The 25,545-nt window shown below is 43.3% G+C and overlaps 1 protein-coding gene across 2 annotated transcripts in view; it reads left to right on the top strand.

Annotated features, from left to right (window-relative positions):
* FAM184A (family with sequence similarity 184 member A) overlaps nt 1–25,545 on the top strand; it is a 307,530-nt gene that overhangs the window by 221,038 nt on the left and 60,947 nt on the right. For both annotated transcript variants that reach the window (XM_040350321.1, XM_040350320.1), the window contains exons 8-9: nt 14,067–14,188; nt 14,289–14,439. In XM_040350321.1, the coding sequence (XP_040206255.1) occupies nt 14,067–14,188; nt 14,289–14,439 (273 nt within the window). The remainder of the gene's footprint in view (nt 1–14,066; nt 14,189–14,288; nt 14,440–25,545) is intronic.

The raw sequence follows: 25,545 nt of genomic DNA, 5'->3' as shown, positions 1-25,545 counted from the left end.
CTCCCACTAGGAACAAAACAGAGTCTGGCTGAGCAACACTCAGCTATTTATAGGAAGCTTTGTATTCTGTGAATGAATACAAAGCTTCCTCTAATTGGCTGAGTCGGAGAGTGTGATGTCTTCAGCCTGCGCCTCGTACGCAGCCAATCAGAGGAAGTATAGTATTTATTCACAGAAAATTGCCTATGATTGGCTGAGCGCCTCTCTGCCAGACTCTGTTCTGGGTGTGAGACGGGAAATTTCTGACTCACAGCCAGAACCCAGCACTGTCTACTATATGTCGCTGAAGCTACATTCAGTATATACAGTGCCTAGGGACACTTCAGCACTTAGTAATGCAAATAGTTTGTTTGGACCAGCTTTGTCCAAATTAACTATTTAAAGTGACATGAAACCTGGGGATCAGCTTTAATTTGAGAATTGAAGAATTGTGATGCATCACTTAACCACTTGCCCACCAGGTAAATTCTGGCACTTCTCTCCTTCATGTGAAAATCACAATTTTTTTGCTAGAAAATTAATCAGAACCCCCAAAAATTATATATTTTTTTTTAGCAGACATCCTAGGGAATAAAATGGCAGTCATTGCAATACTTTTTGTCACACCGTATTTGCGCAGCGGTCTTACAAGCGCACTTTTTTTGGATAAAAATCACTTTTTTGAATTAAAAAATAAGACAACAATACATTTTTTTATATATTGTGAAAGATAATGTTACGCCGAGTAAAATGATACCCAACATGTCACGCTTAAAAATTGCGCCCGCTCGTGGCATGGCGTCAAACTTTTACCCTTAAAAATCTCGATAGGCGACGTTTAAAAAATTCTACAGGTTGCATTTTTTGAGTTGCAGAGTAGGTCTAGGGCTAGAATTATTGCGGCGATACCTCACTTGTGTGGTTTGAATACCGTTTTCATATGCGGGCGCTACTCGCGTATGCGTTTGCTTCTGCGCGCGAGCTCGTCGGGACGGGGCGCTTTAAAAAAAATTTTTTTGGTTTTCTTATTTATTTTTATTTAGTTTTATAATTTTTTACACTGAAAAAAAAAAAAAATTGATCACTTTTATTCCTATTACAAGGAATGTAAACATCCCTTGTAATAGAAAAAAGCATGACAGGTCCTCTTAAATATGAGATCTGGGGTCAAAAAGACCTCAGATTTCATAATTAGACTTAAATGCAAAAAAAAAAAAAAAAAAAAAAAATGTAATTTTTTCAAATGACAAAAAAAAAAATGTTTCTTTAAGAGGCTGGGCGGGACTGACGTTTTGACGTCACTTCCGCCCAGCAGAGCTATGAGGACGGGTGAAGGAGATTTCTCCTTCAGTCCCGTCCCCGCTCAGCTGCCGGACACATCGGATCCCCTCCGCCGCTACCGACGGCTCCGGTAAGCGGCGGAGGGCGCGGGAGAGCGGCGGGAGGGGGGGGGGCCCCTCTCCCGCCACCGATAACGGCGATCTCGCGGCGAATCCGCCGCGGAGACCGCCGTTATCGTGTACACCACCGCCCCCTGAAAAGATGAATGTCTCGGTTGTGGCAGCAGCTGCTGCCGTTATCGAGATATTCAACTTTAAAAAGGAGGACGTCTTTTTGACATGGGGCGGTGGTCAAGAGGTTAATGGAGGTATTTAGGCTGTCTTAGGCAGATGTAAGACTGATGATGTCCATGACTGAATGTCTACAAACTTAGAAAATATCATTTTTACAATGGAGAGTAAAGCAGCTTGTGTAGTGAGGAAATATCATTAGGGTAGATTTACTAAAACTGGTACACTATAATCTGGTGCAGCTATGCATGATAATCAATCAGCTTCTAAGTGTAGCTTGTTCAGTTAGGCCCCATGAACACAAGAAGCAAATGCAAACTCATCTAAACACAAGTTTTCAAACACAAAAACCGGCGTTTAAAACGCCCGTTTTTGCTGCGAATTTCGCTGTGTTTTACCGCGTTTTACCGCGTTTGCGTTTATAAGCATTTGGTTAAGAAACATCATAAGACCCTCCCTAAGCTCAAAAAACAGTATTATTTAACCATTTCAGCCATTTTGTGAGACCAGAGCAGCTGAGAGAGCAGTGTACGTGTATTTAGCGTGTCACTTGCCACGTCACCTGCCTCAAGTTGTGAATTGTCCAATTGCCACGTCATCTGCCATGTCACCTGGCCACGCCACCTGCCACAAGTTGTGGATTGTCCACTGGCCATGTCATCTGCCATGTCACCTGGCCACATTACCTGCCACAAGTTGTGGACTGTCCACTTGCCATGTCACCTGGCCACGTCACCTGGCCATGTCACCTGCCACATCACCTGGCCATGTCACCTGCCACAAGTTGTGGATTGTCCACTTGCCACGTCACCTGCCTCAAGTTGTGAATTGTCCAATTGCCACGTCATCTGCCACGTCACCTGGCCACGCCACCTGCCACAAGTTGTGGATTGTCCACTGGCCACGTCACCTGGCCACGTCACCTGCCACAAGTTGTGGATTGTCCACTTGCCATGTCACCTGGCCACGTCACCTGTCACGTGACCTGGCCACGTCACCTGCCACATCACCTGGCCACGTCACCTGCCACAAGTTGTGGATTGTCCACTGGCCATGTCAACTGCCACGTCAACTGGCCACGTCACCTGCCACAAGTTGTGGATTGTCCACTTGCCACATCACCTGACCACGACACCTGCCACACGTTGTGGATTGTCCACTTGTCACGTCACCTGCCACAAGTGGATTATCCACTTGCCAAATCACCTGGCCACGTCACCTGCCACAAGTTGTGGATTGTCCACTGGCCACGTCACCTGCCATGTCACCTGGCCACGTCACCTGCCACAAGTTGTGGATTGTCCACTTGCCACATCACCTGGCCACGTCACCTGACCACGACACCTGCCACAGGTTGTGGATTGTCCACTTGCCACGTCACCTGCCACAAGTGGATTATGCACTTGCCAAATCACCTGGCCACGTCACCTGCCACAAGTTGTGGATTGTCCACTGGCCACGTCACCTGGCCACGTCACCTGCCAAGTCACCTGGCCACGTTACCTGCCACAAGTTGTGGATTGTCCACTTGCCATGTCACCTGGCCACGTCACCTGGCCACATCACCTGCCACGTCAACTGGCCACGTCACCTGCCACAAGTTGTGGATTGTCCACTGGCCACGTGACCTGGCCATGTCACCTGCCACATCACCTGGCCACGTCACCTACCACAAGTTGTGGATTGTTCACTTGCCACGTCACCTGCCTCAAGTTGTGTATTGTCCACTTGCCACGTCATCTGCCATGTCACCTGGCCACGCCACCTGCCACAAGTTGTGGATTGTCCACTGGCCACATCACCTGGCCACGTCACCTGCCACAAGTTGTGTATTGTCCACTTGCCACGTCATCTGCCATGTCACCTGGCCATGCCACCTGCCATAAGTTGTGGATTGTCCACTGGCCACATCACCTGGCCACGTCACCTGCCACAAGTTGTGGATTGTCCACTTGCCACGTCATCTGCCATGTCACCTGGCCACGCCACCTGCCACAAGTTGTGGATTGTCCACTTGCCATGTCACCTGGCCACGTCACCTGGCCACGTGACCTGGCCACGTCACCTGCCACAAGTTGTGGATTGTCCACTGGCCAGGTCACCTGCCACATCAACTGGCCACGTCACCTGCCACAAGTTGTGAATTGTCCACTTGCCACATCACCTGACCACGACACCTGCCACAAGTTGTGGATTGTCCACTTGTCACGTCACCTGCCACAAGTGGATTATCCACTTGCCAAATCACCTGGCCACGTCACCTGCCACAAGTTGTGGATTGTCCGCTGGCCACGTCACCTGCCATGTCACCTGGCCACGTCACCTGCCACAAGTTGTGGATTGTCCACTTGCCACATCACCTGGCCACATCACCTGCCACATCACCGGCCACAAGTTGTGGATTGTCCACTGGCCACGTCACCTGCCACGTCAACTGGCCACGTCACCTGCCACGTCAGCTGGCCACGTCACCTGCCACAAGTTGTGAATTGTCCACTTGCCACGTCACCAGGCCATGTCACCTGGCCACATTACCTGCCACGTCACCTGGCCATGTCACCTGCCACAAGTTGTGGATTGTCCACTTGCCACATGACCTGGCCACGTCACCTGCCACGTCACCTGGCCACGTCACCTGCCACAAGTTGTGGATTGTCCACTTGCCACATCACCTGACCACGACACCTGCCACAAGTTGTGGATTGTCCACTTGTCACGTCACCTGCCACAAGTGGATTATCCACTTGCCAAATCACCTGGCCACTTCACCTGCCACAAGTTGTGGATTGTCCACTGGCCACATCACCTGCCATGTCACCTGGCCACATCACCTGCCACAAGTTGTGGATTGTCCACTTGCCACATCACCTGGCCACATCACCTGCCACATCACCGGCCACAAGTTGTGGATTGTCCACTGGCCAGGTCAACTGGCCACGTCACCTGCCACGTCAGCTGGCCATGTCACCTGCCACAAGTTGTGAATTGTCCACTTGCCACGTCACCAGGCCATGTCACCTGGCCACATCACCTGCCACATCACCTGGCCATGTCACCTGCCACAAGTTGTGGATTGTCCACTTGCCACATGACCTGGCCACGTCACCTGCCACGTCACCTGGCCATGTTACCTGCCACAAGTTGTGGATTGTCCACTGGCCACGTCACCTGGCCACATCACCTGCCACATCACCTGGCCACGTCACCTACCACAAGTTGTGGATTGTACACTTGCCACGTCACCTGGCCATGTTACCTGCCACAAGTTGTGGATTGTCCACTGGCCACGTGACCTGGCCACGTCACCTGCCACATCACCTGGCCACGTCACCTACCACAAGTTGTGGATTGTACACTTGCCACGTTACCTGGCCATGTCACCTGCCACAAGTTGTGGATTGTCCACTCGCCACGTCACCTGGCCACGTCACCTGCCACAAGTTGTGGATTGTCCACAATGCAATGCAAGCAATTACATTTTTTATGTTTTTTATGTTTTTTCATAATTTGCCATCATTTTTGAGATTTCTAATGTAAAAAAATAGGTCACCTTTAAAAACGCCTATAAACGAAATTTTAGTGGCGTTTTGCCGCGATTTGCATCTGAAACGCGAAAACTGAATGCTTCTGAACCCAAAATTTTGCGTCTGAAAAAACGGACATAAACCCAACTGCTTTAAAACGCCAAAAAACGTGATTGTGTGCATGGACACATAGGATAACATTAAATGTGTTCAGGGGCAGTTGAAAAAAATGCCCAAATGCCTCTGAACTCGAGTTTAGCAGCGTCTCGTGTGCATGGGGCCTTAAGCTTTGGCAATAAAACCTGAAAGCTTATTGGTTTCTATGCAGACTTGCACCAGATTTTGCACTCAAGTTTTAGTAGATAACATTGACTGCTCTTTTGTGATTCGGTTTTCAAATTTGTCAGGCCTACTTCAAAATGCTTTTAGCTATTTATTGGGGCTGGGTTAAAAAATAAGCAGATTTTGGTAATTCTTCTGTCATTTTCTTTTTGCTCCAGGAAGTGTTTATCTGGAGATATTGACAAAATAACACTGAATATGTTAATGGTTTTGCCAATTATGCTCTTTGATATGCATATTCAGAGTACCTGACACTTCTATTCATTGAATTTTAATGTTAAAGGATTTTGGGGCTCATTCTCTTTTTTTTCAGCGGAGAAAATGCATTACAATATAAAGGACATTCCAGGATAGGTCAGGTTCACATATATATGAAATGCAGTGCAGTGCATCCCAGTGCATTTCTTGTCAACAAAACCTATGTGCATCTTTCACTTAAATATAATAGCCTCCACATGATTCAGCAAGACTTCAGCCGTCAGCTAATAAATAATTCCTAGGATATCTTATTCCAGAATCCTCAGTTGTGAGCTAGGAGTATGTTGTATGTGCTGATAAGAAACAGCAGAACACACAGAAGTCTAGCTGACTGCTTCATTAGTGCTGTTCTACCCAACACAAAGATCATTGCATTCTGTTTGTTATTTGTCCCCAAGGACAGGAAAACATCTTGCTAACAAGCCCAGTGAATCCTTCATCTGGCATTATGTAAATCATTGCTTAAAAAATAACCAATGAGTTTTGATTAACCTCAAAAAATGAACAATAAGAGCCAAATGAGATTCTGTAGGGTTCACATTAGTCTCATTTGAGACCAGGCCTAGGGCCCAAAGAGCAGTGCTTATAAAATTTCAAGTTTGGTGACCTCCCACACCAATGATTTAACTGCAGAGCTTGCACAGCAATGAAATCTGTTATGGAGAGCTGTAATCAGCTCTCTTGCTGATAAGCCTTCTGTAACCAGGAGTGCAAGAGGGCATCTAGGGCGAGAGCATTTAACCCAAAGACAGGTTTCTTCTATTGTAGGCTATATGATATGTTTATGAAGCCTATACCATACAAAACATGCTTCAGCTCCATAGACTCTGCACAAGGCAATGTTCTTGCATAAACCAGTTTCAATTTAATCAAATTAATTAATTTAAATGATGTTCCTTTTTTGTGTTTCTCAGCTATAAAATGGAAATATACAAGGAGGCATGCTGGATGTGTTGCATGCATTTTCCCCAGAGCTTAATGAATGTGGTTAAGCTTCACTTTGTAAAAACTAACCAATCAGGTGCAAGGAAAATGTAAAAAAAACAACAGCATTTTTGCTTGCACATTATTGCATTATGGAAATCAGCAGAGCTTCCTTTGCTTTATTAAATAACGCCCATTGTATTTTAAAAGTGACTAATGCCTGAATCTGTCTTGATATCAATCTCCAGTAATCCTCTGTATTGTAGCCAAACAGGCACTTTCTTTATCATACATCACGGGACACAGAGCAGCCATAGTAATTACTATGTGGGTTATACGCCATCTATAGGTGAATGGACACCGGCACACCCAAAAGACAGCAAGTCCCTCTCTATATAACCCCTCCTATACCTCAGTTTTTTCACCAGTGTCTCAAGGTGTTGGTCACGGTGGTTGAAGTGCTATGCTAAGGAAGAGCCCCATTGGAGAAATCCTTGACAGGATCAAGGGGCTATGCAGTTGGATCCAATCAAGATGCCAAAAAAGATGGTATCCGAGAATCGAGGAAGGGAAAGCGAGGTCTCTTGCCTGTAATGATCCAGGTCCTTGGTTACATAGCTAAACCAAAGGTTGTCCTGGCAGGGTGCTATACAGGTCCAAGGGTGTGGACCCCAGTATGCAAGGGGGACCCGGTCCTTGAAGGTCCGTCATGACATGGCCCACCATGATGGGTGAAGATTGGGTCTGGCTGTGTTTTCCAGCAGTATCCTGTGGCGGGAATGGTAAGTTAAAAGAAGATCCTAAGGAACACACACAGTTCACTTATGGACTTCTTCTGAGTATGTGATGCCTTGCCTGTTTTTTACCACTAAAAACAAAGTGTGATTGTAACATACCTGGGGGCAGATCCACAGAGATCTGCACCCGCGCAGCGTATCAGAGATACGCTACGCCGCCGTACCTTACCTGGCTTTAAATCAAATCCATAAAGATTTTGCGCCGTAAGTTACGGCGGCGTAGTGTATCTCAAGCGGCGTAACGGCGCGGAATTCAAATGTGGTGAGTAGGGGGCGTGTTTCATTTAAATGAAGCGCGTCCCAGCTCCGAATGAACTGCGCATGCTCCGTTCCTAAATTTCCCGCCGTGCATTGCGCTAAATGACGTCGCAAGGACGTCATTGTTTTGACGTGGACGTAAATTACGTCCATCCCGATTCACAGACGACTTGCGCAAACGAAAAAAAAATTCAAATGAAACGCGGGAACGACGGCCATACTTAACATAACAGGTGTAACTATAGGCCATGTGAAAGAATGCGACGACCGCTCGTACATTCGTGGATCGTCAGAAATAGCTAATTTGCATACTCGACGCGGAAAATGACGTGAACGCCACCCAGCAGACGCCGAAGAATTGCGTCTTAGATCCGAAGGCGTACGAAGACGTACGCCTGTCGGATCTAACCCAGATGCCGTTGTATCTTGTTTTGAGGATTCAAAACAGAGATACGACGCGGGTAATTTCAAAGTACGCCGGCGTATCAGTAGATACGCCGGCATACTCACTCTTTGGATCTGCCCCTTGGTGTTTAAGATTAGCATGCTTCCCCTGCAATATGCTCAGTGTCTGGCAGCACTTCTGTGGACAGCATTGCCCTCTTACTCCGCTCTGTCATGGCCAGAGAAAGGGCTTGGGGATCGTCTGCCTCTGGAACACGGCAGTCGCCATCACCTTGGTGACACAGCCCCTCACCCCCAAGCTATCCCGATTGCAGGACCATTCATTTGCGCATGCTGGAGTTATCTCTGTTTAAAGAGCTACCCTAGGACGCGGGGGCGTGACTTGGCGTGGCCGGCGTGCAAGTGGAAACAAATCTTCACGTAATACATGGGGCAGGCACAAGGCTTACTGCCTATACATTTTTCTTCTCTGGGAAGAGTCTGGTGTCTGACGGAGGGACACAGAGGGCATGTAAGCATTGTATGAGTGTTGGATACAGGTATTTTAAAGGCACGTCTACTCAACATCAGGCTGAGCAGTGATAGCGGCATATTTCCATTGCTGGACTATAGCTCGGCAGTAGATGCATATTATATTAGATGTATGTCTTCCGGAAAGGAAGGAGGGAGGGGAATACAGCAGAGAGCAAGGGCACCACTGTCTGGGTCTGAGGATCCTAGTCACGCTTCCACAGTACTATCCTCCCCTGAAAGACCAGAAGCAACTGGCCAGTCTGAGCCATTTAGGCTGTCAGGCATTGTAGCTACTTCCAACATTTCAGCCTCTGCATACGTCACCAAGGACAATTTGGCTTCAGCGTTATTTGGTTTGGAAGGAAAAATAGCCGATATGTTCACATCTTCCTCCCAGTCCGGGAAAAAACGTGATAGGACCCCTGATCCTTCTCCTGACCTTCCAGTATTCAAACAGGAATAGCAGAAGGACTCAGGGAACCCCAAAGACCCTGAAGAGCCAACAAAGTAAAGTGGGCGGGGAGGACTATTGCGGTACACGGTAGAATAGGTAAACTCAAAGAGAGCAGTAATCTCAAAAAATATACAACAATTTATTAATATAATAACAAGAAACCGGAAATAAAAAACATCAAACATAGACAACATTTAAAACAATGCACATAGCGTGACGTCAAATGAATCACCGGAGGTGCAATCCCCAAGAGAAGGGGTTTTTTTTAGGTGAAGATTGGAGTCACGGTACGGAAGATCTTATATTAATAAATTGTTGTATATTTTTTTGAGATTACTGCTCTCTTTGACTTTACCTATTCTACCGTGTACCGCAATAGTCCTCCCCGCCCACTTTACTTTGTTGGCTCTCCAGGGTCTTTGGGGTTCCCTGAGTCCTTCTGCTATTCCATTAAGATTAGGATGATGGTACGGTTCTAAACTTCTGATTACTTGTTTAGTTTACAGGTATAATCAGTATCAGTATTCAAACAGGAATGGGCAGCTAATGTTGAGATGCCTTTGGGGGACCAAGAAGAAGGGCAGGCAGATGACTCCTCCTTCTCATCTTCGCAATCTCAAAAGTCCCTTACGAAGTTCGTCCGTTCTGGATTCAAGTTGCCCCCAGCGCAGGTAGCCGAGGCCCCCTTTTCCTCTTTGGGTTCTTTAAGGCCTCCACAGGGTCCACATGCTTTCCCTGTACACCCATTGCTGGAGCGGCTGATATATGTTGACTGATCACCCAGATAGCTATTTTCTTCCTCCTAGAAGATTTTTTCTTCTTTATCCTATGGAGGAAAAATTCACTAAAAAGTGAAGTTTGCCAGCAGTAGATGCTGCTATCTCCTCTGTGAATAGGAGTCTAACTTGTCCAGTGGACAATGTCCAGGTGTTTAAGGACCCAGCCAGTAAGAAGCTGCAATCTTTGCTCAAAGCCTCATTTGCTGTGGCTGGTGCAGCAGCACAGCCTGCAGTAGCAGCAATAGGGATTTGTCAATCCCTAAAAGACCAGCTTAAGCAGGTTATTAAAGAGGTCCCTGCTCAAAGGGAAGCGGCCCATAAGTTAGCTGAGCTACCCTAGGGCCTTATGTTTTGTGGTTGATGTTCTTAAAGATTCTGTTCATTAGGTGTCACGCTTTGCTCTCCTGTCGGTACATATGCGTAGAATTCTCTGGTTGAAGCATTGGTCAGCTGAATTGCCATGCAAAAAGCTATTGGCAGGTTTTCCCTTTCATGGGGAACGGTTGTTCCCGGGTGTTTTGGATAAATATATCCCAAAAATTTCAGGTGGTAAGAGTGCCCTTTTACCAGTTAAAAGAAGGAGTAGATGTCCCTCATTTAAACGTTTTTCTTCCCCGGTACCAGGTGCGACAGCCTCCAGGCTATCAACATAAAATTGTATCAGTTAGACGTAAGGCAGCAAGAGGATGCCGCTTTTGGGCGCAGTGTACTGCAGGCAGCAGTATAGTTCCTTGCGTATGATGGCGGCCTGCTTTGATATGTGTCTCCCTCCCCTCAGAGGCATTGCTTTGGGACATCCCACAAAGTAATTACTATGGCTGCTCTGTGTCCTGTGATGTACGATAAAGAAAATAGGATTTTTATAACGGCTTACCTGTAATATCCCTCTTTTTGGGATATATATTGCTTTGCTACAAAACTGAGGTACTTCCTGTATGGGATAGGTTAGATAGGTGGCATATAACCCACATAGTAATTACTATGGCTGCTCTGTGTCCCGTGATGTACTCGAAGAAAAGGATTTTATAGGTAATCTGTTATAAAAATCCAATTTTTGCATGCCAATACCCTTGCAAATAACATGCTGAGAGGAGACCTGTGACCTGCTACTTCATCCATATGCAGACTTGTGGCAATAACTATCTGTAATTAATAAAAAAAAATCAAGAAAAATAAGATCACCAACCTGTATGTACTGGCTGGATGGCTGTACTGACTGGCTAGACAAAACTACAAACAACTCCCATATATGTATTTAATTGTGTTTTTAGTCTGAAGTGTGTTTTTAATTAAATGAAAAATATATCATTTATCACTTCAGAAAGATGGCTGCATGGAAGTACCCATGGATTATGGCACTAACACCTTAAAAAATGTAGTAAAATCAAATGGTATTTTCCAGTTTGAGTATGATCAGTGCTTGAATATAAAAATTACCAAAAGTAAAATAAAATGTCCAAATTGTGTTGAGAGTATATGCAAACTCTACCAATTAACTACCTATTTGCTCCCTTTTGGTCTGCTCAAGCGGAACTTTTTCCCCCAACACAAATTTTGGAGCAGGCAGGTTTTTTTTATTGCAGAAAGACATACTATTGGAAAACGTCAAATTGTAGTTTGTCACAGGAATGTCACACTTTCTGTACCTTATAAACTATCATATGTGCTTCAGTGTAGAACATATATTAGCCATAGATCTCCGTCTGGACTGACTAGGCACAGATCTGCACATCAAGCTATGCCTCTGATAAGCTTCCAGATGCTTACCCATAGTGAATCTGAGCCAGGATAGGATGCAGGCACTCTCCTTCTTTCCTGCCTAGTGGAGCAGAGGGGAAGAAGCAGGCAGTAGGTTCTCTCTAATAAGTGTCCAGACAAACATTCACCAAAAAGAACAGGCAATGGGCAACTCTGTGCTGCTTTGCTGCCTGCACTTCTCTCTTCCCCCGGAGATCACTTCCTTAACGCTGAGGAGGGAGGAGAAGTAGTGATACTGGTCTGCAAAAGCAGAGCATTCGGTATGTGCTGCCCAATACACCCCTAATAACTTTCTGTGTTCTCTGCTTCTGCTGAATGTTACCATTTAGCATTTTCCCTAGTTACAGTTGTGCTCATAAGTTTACATACCCAGACAGAATTTATGATTTCTTGGCCATTTTTCAGAGTATGAATGATAGCACAAAAACGTTTCTTGCCCTCATGGTTATTGTTTGGCTGAAGCCATTTATTATCAATTAACTGTGTTTACTCTTTTTAAATCATAATCACAACAGAAACTACCCAAATGACCCTGATCAAAAGTTTACATACCCCAGTTCTTAATACCGTGTATTGCCCCCTTTAACATCAATGACAGCTTGAAATCTTTTGTGGTATTTGTGGATGAGGCTCGTTATCTTCTTAGATTGTAAAGCTGCCCATTCCTCTTGGCAAAAAGCATACAGTTCCTGTAAATTCTTGGGCTGTCTTGCATGAACTGCGCGTTCGAGATCTCCCCAAAGTGGCTCAATGATATTGAAATCAGGAGACTGAGATGGCCACTCCAGAACCTTCACTTTATTCTGCTGTAGCCAATGACAGGTCAACTTGGCCTTGTGTTTGGATCATTGTCATGTTAGATTGTCCAAGTACGTCCCATGCGCAGGTTCCTCCAGTATTTTTTGATAACATACTGCATTCATCTTGCCATCAATTTTGACCAAATTTCCTCTGCGTCACACATCCCCAAAACATCAACGATCCATCTCACAGTAGGAATGGTGTATCTTTCATCACAGGCCTTGTTGATTCCTCTCCAAATGTAATGTTTATGGTTGTGGCCAGAAAGCTCATTACTCCAAATGACTTTGTGCCTGTATTTCATCTAAAGTTATTTTTTGGGTTTTTCTTTGCATCCCAAACTATTTTTCCTGGCAGTTGTGCCTGATATTTTAGTTAGTCTATCTGACAATGGTTTGGTTTCAACAGAACCCCTCATTTTCCACTTCTTGATTAGAGTTTGAACACTGCTGATTGGCAGTCTCAATTACTTGGATATCTTTTTATAGCCCTTTCCTGTTTTATACAGTTCAACTACCCTTTCCCGCAGATCAGGATCCAGAAACGTCAGTGCAGCACTGGATGAAAGATGCAAGTGTCTGTCAGGAGTCCAGAAACTCATTGACCTTTTAGGCCGGGTTAACACTGGTACGACAAACGCTCCGACATTAAGAGCTCATTTCCCATTACGTGTGAAAATCAATGTTTCCCTATGGGAGCCATCTTAACTGGTCCGACACAAGTCGGCCCGACTTTGAAAATGCTCTTGCTTCTCAATCTGCTGGTCCAAACCTGCTTTTAAAGCTTAACTCCAGGCAAAAAATATGTTTTCCCATGCAGTGGGGCTGTGCCCATGCTGCACAGGTTAACTGCTTGTTTTTGTCTAGCGGAGAGGAGAAAGAAGATTAAATTACCTAATCCTCCAATCCTTCCAGCATAAGACCAGTCCGGCATGGACTGTCCACCGCTGGACCATGGGGTGACGCAATTTTGATGGAATGAAGGATTGGGTGAGTTAAAGCTTTCTCCTCACCCCTAGAGGAAATGAGCAATTGAAAAAAATAATTACCCGAGGTTGGGCTTTAAAGCATGTTGCTTAATGTTATTGCTTTTGTCATAGACAGGAAAGACAGGCAAAGTAGCACAATAGGAAAAAAGAGATTTACTTACCTAATCCTCTGATCCTCCCAGCACAAGACCTGTCCAGAACCCCACGCTCTATCGGTCTTGAGTTGTGGACTGTTCCTGACGTCATCAAGCCCAGAGCAGGCTCCATAGACCAGGAATAGTCCACCATTGGACCGTGAGGGAATGCCGTTTTCTGATGGAACAAAGGATCGGATGAGTATAGGCTTTCTCTTCACCCCTAGACAAAGCAAGCAATTGACCTGTGCAGTGCGGTCACAGCCCCATTACATCGGAAAACATATTTTTGTTACGGCTTTTGACATAGAAAGGTAAAGTGTAACTTGTAAGACCTAGTGAAATGAAGAATAAGCTCTGTGGAGACTGGTTGGGGCTGTGAATATGCAAAGATCTCTACTGCTAGCCAAACAAGTGAGGGGATTCCCTGAATACATCATCACTTATAAGTTTTGCTTATTCATTTTGTAATTTACACTTTTAAAATGTTTACATATACTGTATATAAATAATAAACATGAAAATAATTTTGTGATCTGGATTTTGTTCACAGTCTGCGAATTTCTATGTTAATTTTGCAGGGGGGGCTGGAAAATGAAAGACAAAAGCATGATTCGGTGATATCTGCCATGCGAGAAGAAGAGAGACTGAAGATAGACAAAGTAGCACGAGATCTTGAGCTGAAATGGACTGAGACCCTCAGGTATTGTTGAAAATATATTGTTTATGACAAAAGCAGAAAAACGTGGATTGTAGTATACTCTGTGTGTATACCATCTTTTTTTATTTTTTTTTAATTTTAGGCAAGAATGCAGTAAGCTTCGAGAAGAGCTGAAGATACAACATGATGAAGACAAGAAGGCTGCAATGGCTCAGCTCCTGCAAATGAAGGAGCGAGAAATAAATACAGCAAAGGACGGCTGGCAAAAGAAAGTGGAGGACCTTCTAGACCAGGTACCACGTATCTGTGTGGTGTTGTGGGTCAGGTACATTCATAAAAATAAGATGATGCACTGCGTGAGAAATGATTTTATTTACCTATTGAATACTTGTAGTTATTTTATAGACATCCCATTGAGTACTTGATATACAACTTCTAACCTGCTACATCGATCAGGGCCTGGTCCTGGGTAGATTGATGAATACGAATATGTAGTGATTGGGGTTTGACCTCTACACCTACAACATCCTCTAACTAATTGCAACAGAAAGATCAGATGTTGATTATTATAATGAACACCTACATACAATACAGAAATGTTGGCCATTATTGGTAAAATGACTAACCAATTTTGTGTACTACTTCTAGATTTCTTATGATTAATAAATGCATATATCTGGTTTAATGCTCTGAATTCATGCATGTTTACGCTTCTGAGCATTTTGCACTTATGGCTTAGAATCCATTGTGTATGCTCTGCATTAAAATTAATGTATCGAAAGTCATCAAACGTAAATATGCCATTTCATGTTTGTATTAGGTTTGCCCAATTTTAATCACATCATCTATTTGACCATTTTATGTTTTTTTTTTTTTTTGTAATTTAATTAAAAGAAGGCATGTGTGTTTGAGCATCTGTTTATCCAGTGCAAACAAACATGGAATTCAAAAGATAATCTGATGTCTTGGTAAGATAAAATGTACACGTGTATCGGTAAGGGTGGATTGAGGTCTGAATATTAATATATTATTGATTTATATATAGATATATTATATAATTAATGTTTATAACAGTGTATATGAAGAAAAAATTGTTCTGCATATATATAAAAAAATATGAATATATTTTGTTCTTATTTGTATATACATAAATCTTTGATTAGACATAAAACAGTTTGTCACACATTATTACACGATTGCCCCAGTTATATACTGTTTTAGTGTACTGTACTAGCACAGACATGAAATAGACTGCATATGTTTACATGCATTTTTAAAAGTGAACTACTGTGCATGCTGGGGAATCTGCTGAAAGCACTGCAGCATATCTGCACCATTTGGCACTTATAGTGAAATGTTTGAATACATATCTTTAGGATGTGTAAAGTAAAAAAAAGTCTTAAAACAGTAGGCATAACATGTGGTGCTAATGTTGGTATTTTGGTGGTGCTTGAACTTTTGACAGTAAGGATCCCTTTATTTAGAGTAAAAATATTTAACACCTAAGTATCATGCTTTTCTGCCTCTGTCCTTGGCAGTGTGTGTGTGAGAGAGGTCATCCACAAAATTGTTTATCACTGTCATTGACAGAGTTCATCTCCACCTATACCCTAAACACCAAACATCTCCTGCTGCTCAGGGATTTTAACCTCTGGGCCAACTCCTCACAGGACCCCATCGCTGACGCCTGCATTGACCACTTGGAAGGATTAGGTCTGCAGCAACTAGTATGTGGGCCCACACATGCTTCAGGTCACACGCTCGATCTAATTTTCAGACAAGATCTGGAAATCAATATTCTGGAAAATGAGCCGCAACCATGGACTGATCACCATGCCATTAAATTCACAATCAACATAAACGCGCCCTCAAAAAAACAGTAAAACTGGTGACAACACACTGGACTAGATCTCAGAAGAAGCTCCACTTGGAACTCTTCAAAACTACATAAGGGAACAAAATAAAAACAATCCAACTACATCAAACAGCCACAGAAACTCTTGATGCTATAAACAAGGCTCTGCTACAGTCAGCCGACTTAGTAGCGCCAAAACGCACAACGTGCATCTGGAAAAACAACTCCAGCTGGTTTAACGACCAGCTTTCGTTGCTAAAGCAAGAGCGCAGAAGTGCTGAAGCAGCCTGGAAAATAAGCTCTTCAGAGGAAAACCACACCATTTCTAAGATAATAACCAAAAAATACCATAAAGAAATCTTTATTGCCCAAAAAAAATATTTTTCCAATATTATCACAAATGCCCTAAACCGCCCCCGTAAACTCTCCAATCTAGTTAGCAAGACCATGAACCCAGTCTGTCTAGAAGCCCCTAATTCTGATTCACAAGAATTTTGCAACAAATTATTTCATTAATTATTTCATCAACAAAATTCAAAGAATCCGTGAAAGTATTCAGCAAAATACAACCTCCATCAACCCCCCCCCCCCCAAATCACAAACCTAATACCCACATAATTCCACCACAATCACCTAACTTCACTCTAAAACCCATTTCCATCGATGACACTAAAAATATCATCAGGACTCTGCGAAATAGCACAGCGCCCAATGATATCATCCCCACCAAACTGCTGAAAGAATGTGCCGATATTTTGGCTCCAGCTATCATGCAGCTCATAAACCAGTCATTCAAGGAGGGCGTGGTGCCACCCTTGCTGAAACAAGGTATAATCAAACCAATTCTAAAAAAAAACACCCTCGACCCCAAAGACCCTAACCACCGTCGCCCCATAACAGGCCTGAATGTCTTCTCCAAGGTAATGGAGAAAGAAGTTGTACAACAGCTACAACATCACTTAGACACCCATAAATTACTTGACCCATTCCAGTCCGCTGCTATCAATCTATTCAATCAAGAGACACCGTGCAGAGAGGAAGAGCCCATCTCCCCTGAGTGAATGAAGGGGCTCAAGTAAGTAAAATGGGGGGCTGGGGGGGGGGGGGCGGTCACTTGCAGAAGTTTTTTTACCTTAATGCATAGGATGCATTAAGGGGAAAAAACACAAGGGTTTACAACCCCTTTAATTCTGCCAACAACACCTTGCAAATGAACCAAAGACAACAGTTGTTTTCGCAGTCATCACCAAAATCCAGAGAAGAGTGAGAGGCCCTCAGGGTCCCTACTATGTGTACCCAACGGCAGAAGAACCTGCCTACACAGCGTCATGTGGGTTAGGTGAAAAACATCCCGACGCCGGCTGTGTGACGTCATTACAACTTGTGTCGTCACCCTCGGCACATGTGCAGTTACAATCTGGCTGCCATAGGAAATGGAGGTTTTCTACCGCCATTTGGATGTGGGCGGTGGGGTTCAGGGTGTTTTTCGTCTCCCACCACCAAAGAGGCCAAATAGCTTTTTAATTGATTTGTGCGCTACAATATTTATTGTAAGCAATGGAAAACTACAAAGACAACATTGTCACTTTTATGTCTGAGAATTATTATGTGTTAAAGATTACAGTGAAAAAGTACTTTGCAGTCATAGCAACCCATGAATAGATTAACCTAATTTAAATGCACGATTACATCATGCTTAGCTAAAAATATCAAATTTTGGCCAGGCGTTTGAAGAAGCTTGAATACTTGTATCCTTAACTAAAATCAGAGTTAAGCTTTTGAAAAAAATCTTGAATGAGAAATGTATTTTACTGCCCCATAACAATCCACAAGCCATTCTACCATTTCTTTCCCATTAAAAAGAAATATTGCAATTGCATTTAAAGGCGTAGAATTCCCAACTTGTTGTAATAATAATGTATTCATCCTTACCCTGCAATAAAAGTGTAAAAGTAATGGAGTGGACAAAGTCGAGAGGCTGATTTATAAACACGGGTGCAGAGCAAAGCACTGGAACAACCCACTTGTTTATCCTAGTAACTATTGTCACTAGGACTTTTCTTTCTTTTCTTTAAAATAATAAACATGTCATACTTACCTGCTTTGTGCAATGGTTTTGTAGCCTCTGGGGTTCCCCTGTCGGTGCTCCTGATATCTCCTCTTCAGTGAGTACCCACCATAGAAAGCCACTTTCTATGGGGGGACTCATGCATGCTTGTTTTTAGACACAGACAGCGGGGCTCGGCTCTTCTCCCTGCTCCCTCGTCATAGGATTTGCTTGACAGCAGTTGGAGCCAACTGCCCCGTTAGGAGGGAGAAAACAGAGAAAGACATTCCTCTCTTGCACAACACTAGATCGAGATAGGGCTCAGGTAAGTAAAAAGGCGGGGAGAGCTGGGGAGATCTTTTGGCATAGAAGGTTTTTTTTTTTTTTTACCTTAGTGCATAGAATGCATTAACGTAAGAAACCGTAAGGCTTTAAAACCACAAGCATAGGAATGAAGAAGAGATTTTCCTTGTTCCAATGTTACTTGTTTAGAGATTCCCAGATAGCAAGCAATTGAGCTGCAAGTTTGAAAATGACTTTCCAGGCTTCACAAGTTTGTTGCACAATTACAGGAAGTCTGCATTGCATGACCCCAGATAAACTTCCTTTGCAAACATTCTGCAAGTCTGCTGCAAGTTCTGGTTCAAATATGTGCAATAGTCATCCCACCACAGGGGTCACTGAATTGGCTGAATTTGGAAAAGTGTGAACTAGAACTTGTGCTTCAAGTAATCTGCAAGTGTAAAACTTGCCAGTGAAAATGTGCAACAAGTTAACAAGACTTATAATTAAACACTGCCACAAATTTGTTGCAAGTTATCCTTGCTACCTGGGTTTCCCCCCACTTCCTGTCGTGTCTCTAGGACAAGTTAGGAAAAGTCTCCTCAGCAAAATAAAAAAATGACATGGGTTGTAACTCTTTCTTCCTCCAACAATACTACAGAAAAAAAAATTGGGCTGTAGATCAATTTTATGATTATGATTTATAAGGAAGTGTATGTCTTGTCCATTAAATGGCTTCCACCTTCAAAGATTTGTTTTTGGTAGAGCTCATTATTTCTACCCTGATAGGTTCCATTAAAATCAGCATTTCTCTAATGACTCAAAGATTTAATTGGAGAGGTTTGCTTTAATTTTTCAGGTCTGCTGAATTGCTGAGGCTATTTTGAGAAAGTCCCTCTTCTGGTGGATTTTCTTTTTTTTTTTTTTTTATGAGGAGTGAAGCATAAGGAGTAGGAACACCCCTATTGTAACAGAAAGAGAGAGATTCGAAGGTGAGCAGAAAAGGGGCTGGACATTATGGTGAGAAGTCCCCACTGAATATAATATTAATATAATAGTATAATATAATATTTTATATCTAATATTATAATATAATAAATATAAGAAGTTAGGTGACAAGAAGTCACACTTTCTATCTTCATACCTCACATCAGTACTGTACATAACCCTATCCCCCTATACATACCTTTTTGTAAGTGTCCTTGGTCATGTTACATGCAGTGTCATCTTTTGTCCTTGGCGGTATGTGGTCCTGAATGCTGTAGAGAACAGACCCACATAATGATTATTTTGTGAACTCAAGGCAACTTGAAGCTATTACTACAGTTTTGGACAGTACCCTATATTGCTGCTAGGACCTGGGGCTACTCTGGAGCTTGCTGACTCCAGTTTGCTGGAAACATTGACTTTCCAAGGGTCCATGTTGATTTCCCTTTGATAAGGTTTGTGAAATTTATCACATTGAAAAAGTAGCAGTGGATGCTTTTCGAATAAATTGTTCTTAACAGTGTAGTGAATTGTTTAAATTGTTATTTGTTTTCATTTGTCATGCCAATTTAATTTCATTAAACTGTTTTAGCAGCTTATTTATATTAGGCAAGATAATGCTGTAGAATGATGTTGACTAAAGCAAAGAGTCTAAGGAGATTCTATTCATTTTCATAAGCCCAGTATCTGTATTTCTCTATTTATTACAGATACTTTAAAAGAGCTGTCAATTTGCGCAGCGTTTTACATATTTATTGTACATTCACATCAGTCCCTACCAGTGTTGCAAGTAACGGCGTTTAAATAAACGCCGTTACGTAACGATTGGCCTCCTGCGGGTAACTAGTAATCTACCTGATTACTTTTACCCTCTCGGCAACGCCGTTCCCACTACATTGGCGGTGTTACCGAGATTAAGGCCCCCCCGCCATCGCCGCCGCCGCCTAATTAATCAGCGTGCGGGGAACATTACAGCTTTCATTTAAATAGCTGTCTGTTCCCCGCCGCGCCACGTATAGACACTCCCCCTTGCTCGGGATTGGACGGGTGACCTGTCTTTCAAAGTGCAGATCACCCGTCCAATCCCGAGCAAGGGGGAGTGTCGCGGCGCGGAACAGACAGCTTAACTATTCAAATGAAAGCTGTAATGTTCCCCGCACGGTGATTAACTAGGCGGCGACGGCATCTAGGTATGGGGAGACACATGGCTGCATACTGTATGTGGGGTGGGGAGAAGACACATGGCTGCATACTGTATGTGGGGGGGGGGGGAAGACACATGGCTGCATACTGTATGTGGGGGGGGGGGGAGAAGACACATGGCTGCATACTGTATGTGGGGGGACATGGCTGCATTATGTATGTGGGGGGACATGGCTGCATACTGTATGTGGGGGGGGAGAAGAAGACACATGGCTGCATTCTGTATGTGGGGGGACATGGCTGCATTCTGTATGTGGGGGGACATGGCTGCATACTGTATGTGGGGGGACATGGTATTGGCTGCATACTGTATGTGGGGGGACATGGCTGCATTCTGTATGTGGGGAGACATGGCTGCATACTGTATGTGGTGGGCAGGCCCAGCAAATGCAATACTGTGTACAATTATTAATATCATCATCACACTCCAGTGCCCAGCAATACTGTACAACATAGATTCAGTGTGCAGTGTGAGTGACACTGCTGCAGTGCACACTGAATCTATATTGTACAGTATTGCTGCCTGGGCAGGTGGAGTGTGATGATGATGATGAGGATGATGATGATAATAATTGTACACAGTATTTGCTGGGCCTGCCATATACTGTACTGTATTATACTGTATAACTGCACTACAAAATTCCTTTACAAATAATGCATATTTTAAAATGTTATTAGTAATAACATTTTAAAATATGCATTATTTGTAAAGGAATTTTGTAGTGCAGTTATACAGTATAGTACAGTACAGTATATGGCAGGCCCAGCAAATGCAATACTGTGTACAATTATTAATATCATCATCACACTCCACCTGCCCAGCAATACTGTACAATATAGATTCAGTGTGCACTGCAGCAGTGTCACTCACACTGCACACTGAATCTATATTGTACAGTATTGTTGGGCACTGGAGTGTGATGATGATATTAATAATTGTACACAGTACGAAATGTTCTAAAATACTGTATATAGTGTTTTTATTCTTCAATCCGTTAATATAAACATATTTGATACTAAAGATGTTATAGAACGTGATAGCATTGTAGAATATATAAAAAAAAAAAATCTCAGTTACTTTTCCGAGTAACTTGTTACTTTGCTAATAAAGTAACTGAGTCACTAACAATTACTTTTTCGGGCAAGTAACTTGTAATTGTAACTAGTTACTTTTTTAAAGGAAGATGAACAACTGGTCCCTACCCTCAAGGAGCTTACAATCTAAGGGCCAGATCCACAGCCCCGCAGCGCAACGTAACTTAACAGATTTAAGTTACACTGCCGCAAATTTCCTAAGTTAGGTATCGATCCACAACACACTTACCTGGAAATTTGCGGCGGTGTAACTCAAATCCGTCCGGCGCAAGGTGTTCCTAATCTAATGGGGCAAATCCCATTTAAATTAGGCGCGCTCCCGCGCCGGACGTACTGCGCATGCTTGTGACGCAAATTTCCTGACGTGCTTTGCGCGACGTGACGTCATTTTTTGATCGGCGCGGCGCGTAGCATATTTCCGTATTCCCGTACGGCTTACGCAATCGACGTAAAATTAAAAAATTAGACGCGGGAAGGACGGCCATACTTTACACAGCAGTACGCCTGCTGTGTAAAAGTAGGGCTGCTTTACAAAAGTGTAACTAAGCGACGGGAAACTAACGTATCAGCGACGTAGCGAACGCGAAAAAGCTTTGAGGATCGACGTAACTCCTCATTAGCATACCCGACGCATCATTTCGACGATGAATGCCCCCAGCGGCGGTCGCGGTACTGCATCTTAAGATCCGGCAGTGTAAAACTATTACACCTGCCGGATCTTCTGTCTATCTCTTGGAAACTGATTCTGTGGATCAGTTCCAAAGATAGAAACAGGGATACGCAGGCAGAACAGCAGATCCGCCTGCGTATCTCTTTTGAGGATCTGGCCCTAAGGTCCTAACTCACATTCATACATACACATACTGGGACCAATTTAGTCAGGAGCCAATTAACCTACCAACGTGTCTTTGGAGTCTGGAAGGAAACCAAAGTACCTGGAGGAAACCTACACAGGCACAGGGAGAACAGGCAAACTCCAGGCAGGGAGTGCCATAGTTGGGATAGCACTTCCAGGTTGCCACATGCAGTGGTGAAAGCTAAAGACAGAGCAGACAACTGTAGAAAAGTAAACAGTCATCGGACAAGAGAATCATTTAAAACAGGCAAAAGTCAGGGCATGCTACATGAGGCAGTGTTGTATCAAATGCATTTGGTCAAGCCAGGTTGCTTACAAGTAAAAGGAACTAGAGAACAGATTGGGGGGTAATCGAAGCATTAGATGGAGATAATAAGGATCAGAAAGCTTCTGTTTAAACACTGTCCCAGTGCACTTAGGTCACAGGCTCCTGGGTTGCAATACACTATTTTAACAAGTAGATGTCATTTGCACAAACGTATAAAGCACATACAACAATAATTGGTAGGTTAGAAGATCACAATACATCTTGAGCCACAATATTGTCTATTGGATCTAGTTAAACTATTAGCCAACACGATATCTGGGTAAACTGTTCTGAGCCTTTTTTTATTCTATGCCCTATTGCCCATAGGGCAATTACAGTGTGCTGTAAAACAAACCCCCCCACGGTGCAATTCTGTATATGTTTAGTAAATTCCAACCTGCCCTTACACCAAGCCACATACACTAATAAAGAAAGTAAGGTCTAGTTGGTTAGATAACACCTCCATTTCTACAATAGCAAATGATAATTCTACTAAGGCCTTGTACACACGACCGAACATGTCTGCTGAAACTGGTCCACGGACCAGTTTCAGCATACATGTTGGGTCGTCTGTACGGCCGACCGGACAATTTTCCGGCGGATTGGACAGATTTCAAGCGGACGAATGTTTCTTAGCATGCTAAGAAACATGTCCGCTGGAAGCCTGTCCGTCGGACATGTTCGGTCGTCTGTACGACTCACCGGACATGTCTGCTTGGCCGAAAGCCCTCGCATGGGTCTAAGTGATTCGACGCATGCATGGAAGCATTGACCTTCCAGGGTCGCGCACGTCGCCGCGTCATCGTCGCGGCGATGGCGCGGCCACGTCACCGCGTATCCTGTCCGCGCAGATTTCGTTTTGATGGTGTGTACAACCATCAGACCGAAATCTCAGAGCGGACATGTCCGATGAAAACGGTCCGTGGACCGTTTTCATCGGACATGTCCCCTCGTGTGTACGAGGCCTTAAAGATCTACTGTATGTTCATGTTGAACCTGTCAGTTGCTGGTTACTGAATGGTCCCATATCCTCTTCTTACTCGACTGAGGATTGCTCGAGCCTTGCGCTTTAAGAGATTTACTGCTTCTCTCTGGATTCTCGTTTTATGAGTAACTGTTTTTTCTATTTTTTTATTTTTTTACGTAATTGTTTTTCTTTTGACTTTTGTTTAATGGGTCAGAAGGCCCTGCCCCTGCATGGTCAACCATTGCACTGTTTTTTGTATAACTACTTTTTAAAATCAATAAAACAGAATACAATGAGGAAAATAATTATTTGATTCCATGCAGATTTTGTAAGTTTGCCCGCTTATAAAGAAATGAAGGATTCATATTTTTTATATAAGGAAAGTAGGTAAAGGATAGAGGGCGTTGAATGGTCATCTCCAGACAAATATAATATATACATACATAAACAGGTCTGTACATAATACATGAAAAAAAAAGTGGAGGGGGAGGAGGAAAAGGGGGGCAAGGGGAAGGAAAGGGAAAAATGTACCTCAAGGCCATCCTGGCTGTCCGAACTCAGGGGAGACCGAGAGGGAACACGCCACACATGAACTCCACACATCAAAGGACAACAGCCTTGATTTATATGACTATTATAGTCATCACTTAAAGGAGAATTTTTTATACACAGTATTTTTTTTCTTTTTTTTTTCCTCTTTAGTCTGTGTATGACATTTTGTAACTGTTAATTAAGCCCGGCATGTGTTACCCTAATGGGCTTATATATGTTCACAGATTCATTACTCACTGTGTATACAAAGTTCTCCTTTAAGTGATGATAACAATAGCTGTACACACCAGACTGTTGTACTTTAATGTGTGTCGTGTTCCCTCTCGGTCTCCCCTCAGTTCAGACAGCCAAGATTTACAATTTTGTGTTATATTGTACTTGTCTGGAGATGACCGTTCAACGCCCTATATTCATTACCTACTTTCCTTATATTTGAATATCAGGGTTGGCTCTCCAAGTCAATCACTATTTAAAATTGGTGGGTCTTTACTATATATGTATATACATATATGACTCCATTCTATTTTCACCTATATTTTTTTATGATAGGGGTATTTTAAATGATAGAGACAGAATATCAACCAAAAAAATCCAGAAAAAACACATGATACAAATGTTATAAATTGAGTTGCAGTTCAGTGAGTAAAATTAAGTATTTGATCCCCTACCAACCAATAACCATTGTGGCTCACACAGACTGGCTACAATATGTGCTAATGTGGTACATACAGGTGAAACTCGAAAAATTTGAATATCGTGCAAAAGTTAATTTATTTCACCAATGCAAATTAAAAGGTGAAACAAATTTATGAGATAGACTCATTGGGCTGGATTCAGATACAGTGGTGTATCTATCCGCCCGGCGTAATGTATCTCAAATACGTTACGCCGCCGTAATTTAGGGCGCAAGTTCTGTATTCAGAAACAAATTGCGCCTTTAGTTACGGCGGCGTAACGTATCTGTGTCGGCGTAAGCGCCCTCAATTCAAATGTGGATGATGTGGGCGTGTTTTGTGTATATTAACTGTGACCCCGCATATTTGACATTTTTTACGAACGGCGCATGCGCCGTTCGTGAAAAAATCCCAGTGCGCATGTTTGAAATTCCGCCGAAAATCGTCATTGCATTCGACGTGAACGTAAATTACGTCCAGCCCTATTCGCGAACGACTTACGCAAACGACGTAAAATTTTCAAAATTCGACGCGGGAACGACGGCCATACTTAACATAGGATACGCCTCATATA

The sequence above is a fragment of the Rana temporaria genome, chromosome 4, assembly GCF_905171775.1.
Source record: "Rana temporaria chromosome 4, aRanTem1.1, whole genome shotgun sequence".
Taxonomy (NCBI): domain Eukaryota; kingdom Metazoa; phylum Chordata; class Amphibia; order Anura; family Ranidae; genus Rana; species Rana temporaria.
This window is presented reverse-complemented; position numbering and strand designations above follow the sequence as displayed.